The 2951-nt window shown below is 40.9% G+C and overlaps 1 protein-coding gene across 1 annotated transcript; it reads left to right on the top strand.

Annotated features, from left to right (window-relative positions):
- The first annotated feature begins 362 nt into the window (after positions 1–362).
- LOC111786610 (cytochrome P450 94A1-like) lies at positions 363–2341 on the top strand. Its single transcript, XM_023666845.1, has 2 exons — positions 363–1009; positions 1501–2341. The coding sequence occupies exons 1-2, from the start codon at positions 363–365 to the stop codon at positions 2339–2341; spliced, it is 1488 nt and encodes a 495-aa protein (XP_023522613.1).
- The last annotated feature ends 610 nt before the right edge of the window (positions 2342–2951 follow it).

Here is a 2951-nt window from a genome sequence, read left to right as displayed (position 1 = left end):
CTGGAAAAAGAAGTTCACGACACATAGGTCTTCTACCTCCAAATAACTTTCGTCCGTTACAAAAAATTCATTGCTACTGCCTCGTGTAAGAGTTTGGAACTGAAACACAGCCCAGAACAAAATAATAATAAAAAGAGAGTTTTAAATGCGAAGATTTTAAATTTAAAGGTAAATTTATTTTTTTCAATAATTTAATTGTTCGTAATTATAATTAATTAGTTTACTTTATTTATATTTATTGAAGTTAACCAGTAAATTAATTTTCATTACCGTAATTTATTTTTACATAAATAGTTAATCAATTTAAGCATAACTCAACCACTATAAAATGTTTAGATATTACTGAGAGAACTAATTCACAAATGGAGGTCTGTGTTGGGACTATTTTGTTCATCACTTTTTTCTCTGTTTTCTTTTACCTTCGAAAATCACGAAGCCATGAAGGTTTTAGACTCTACCCTGTTGTCGGAGTTCTGCCGCTGTTCTTATTGAACCGGCACCGTTTTCTGGACTGGACGACGGAGGTCCTCCGCAACAGTCGGAACAACACGGCGGTATTCCGCCGGCCAGGGGGTATCACCGGCGTCATGACGGGAAACCCAGATGTGGTGGAGCATATACTGAAGACCCAGTTTGAGAACTACTCGAAAGGGGAACGATTGGTTTCGCTTATGGAGGATTTTTTGGGGTCTGGAATTTTCAACTCCGACGGCGAAATTTGGAGGATTCAACGGAAAATGGCGAGTTATGAATTCAGCACCAAATCGCTGAGAAATTTCGTCACGGAAAATGTTGTAATTGAGATTCAAACGAAGCTGATTCCTCTGTTGGAAAAGGCTTCTGAAACAGAGCAGATTTTGGATTTTCAAGACGTTTTTGAACGATTTGCGTTTGATAATGTCTGTAAATTATCGTTCAATTTCGACCCTGGTTGTCTCGGCGGCGATGCAACTTCCGCCACCGAGTTCATGCTCGCTTTTGAGACCGCCGCCACTCTAATTTCCGGCAGGTTCTGTTTTTTTTTTTTTTTTTTCTCTCCGATCTGCATTTTTAATAAAAAAAAAACCATACCCATTTCGTGCTACTAAACACGAAGATATAATCCACTTTGAGTATAAGCTCTCTGACTTTGTTTTGGCTTATGTACGACGCCTTATACCGGTAGATGTGTATTCCTTGTTTATAAACTTATGATCAGTGTCTGATAAAAAGTGTACTTTGTTCAAGGGCTCTAGCGAAGGAGTCGAGCCGGGAGGCTGTTTGAGGGCTTCATAGGCGTTTGGGGAGGCTAGAGTGTAGGAAGATTGTTGGGAGGATTGTTGGGAGGGAGTCCTACATTAGCTACTTTAGGAATGATCGTGGGTTTACAAGTAAAGAATATATCTACATTGTTATGAGTCTGTTTGGGGAAACCGAAGGCAGAGTCATTAGAGCTTATTCAAAGTGGACAATATCATACCATTGTGGAGAGTCGTAACATTTTGTTCTTAATTTGAACAGATTTAGGTATGCAATTCCTAAATGGTACAAGATCAAGAAATTTTTCAATTTGGGATCAGAGAGAACCCTGAAGAAATCCATATCGATAGTTCATAAATTTGTAGACAACATCATACGCTCAAGAATGGAAGAGAAAACGACCGAAAACAAGGATGACAAAGATTTATTATCTCGGTTCATGGCCGACAAACAAAATTCCCCAAAATTCCTCCGAGACATAGCCATAAGCTTCATCCTCGCCGGTCGAGACACCACTTCTTCAGCTCTAACATGGTTCTTTTGGATCATATCCACCCGACCAGACATCAAACAAAAGATCCTTAAAGAACTCAAAACCATCAGGTCTAAAACTAGTAACCAAATCGGAGAAACCTTCCACATCGACGAACTCCGGGACATGCATTATCTCCAAGCAACATTGTCGGAGACACTCCGGTTATACCCACCGGTGCCGGTGGACCCAAAAGCTTGTCGAGGCGACGATGTCCTACCGGACGGGACGGTTGTCGGGAAGAATTGGTTTGTGATGTACCATGCATATGCAATGGGGAGAATGGAGAGCATTTGGGGGAAGAATTGTGAGGAGTTTTGGCCGGAAAGGTGGCTGGAAAATGGGGTTTGTAGGGGTGAGAGCCCTTTTAGGTTCCCTATATTCCATGCAGGGCCGAGGACGTGCGTGGGGAAAGACATGGCTTATGTTCAGATGAAGGCCATAGTTGCAGCTGTGATGGAGAGGTTTGAGGTCATAATCATGAAGAAGGAGACTCCAAAGCATTATCACTCATTGACTTTGAGGATGGAGAATGGGTTGCAAGTTATGGTCGAAAAGAGGTCAATATAACGATCCCGAGACGTTTTGTCTAAAAACTTTTCAAAATCTCGTCTTATGTGTTCAATAATGTGAAACTGTCGACTCGAGCCAATAATAATACTCCAATCGTACCTCTGTATGTTCAAACTCTTTCTGGAATTTTGACTTTTGAAGTTGGGATTCGAGGTCTTGCTTGACTTTTTTATCAATCCTATTTTTGTCTCTCGTGTTGACATCGTTGCCTCTATCTTACTTATGGCCCGATTGACTTTAATATACATCTCTGTGGTTGTTAGATGATGCACTGTCCTCTTTGGTTACATTGTGACATTTGTTTGTTTTGACTCTCATGTGGCTGGATGGGCGTCACTTGTGGGGCCGCCACTTTATAGGTCAGAAGCTTCTCTCTTCATAGTATGGTTGTGACACTCTACCAGCTCTGTAGAGACTACTGATTGTACATAAATTCTAAATGCCCCACTGATACGAAAATCTCCACGATCTCNACAAAAACACGCTGAATCGAGTCGTAGTTGTTGGATTGTCAAGCAAACGATACTTTGCAGCGACATTTTTTCGTTTGATTTCGACAACAGAGGAGATGAGGATGTTGATGGCGAATCTGACATGAAAAATTTAT

This window comes from Cucurbita pepo, unplaced genomic scaffold, assembly GCF_002806865.2.
Source record: "Cucurbita pepo subsp. pepo cultivar mu-cu-16 unplaced genomic scaffold, ASM280686v2 Cp4.1_scaffold002131, whole genome shotgun sequence".
Lineage (NCBI taxonomy): Eukaryota > Viridiplantae > Streptophyta > Magnoliopsida > Cucurbitales > Cucurbitaceae > Cucurbita > Cucurbita pepo.
The sequence above is the reverse complement of the archived record's forward strand: the minus strand, read 5'-3'. Positions and strand labels throughout refer to the sequence as shown.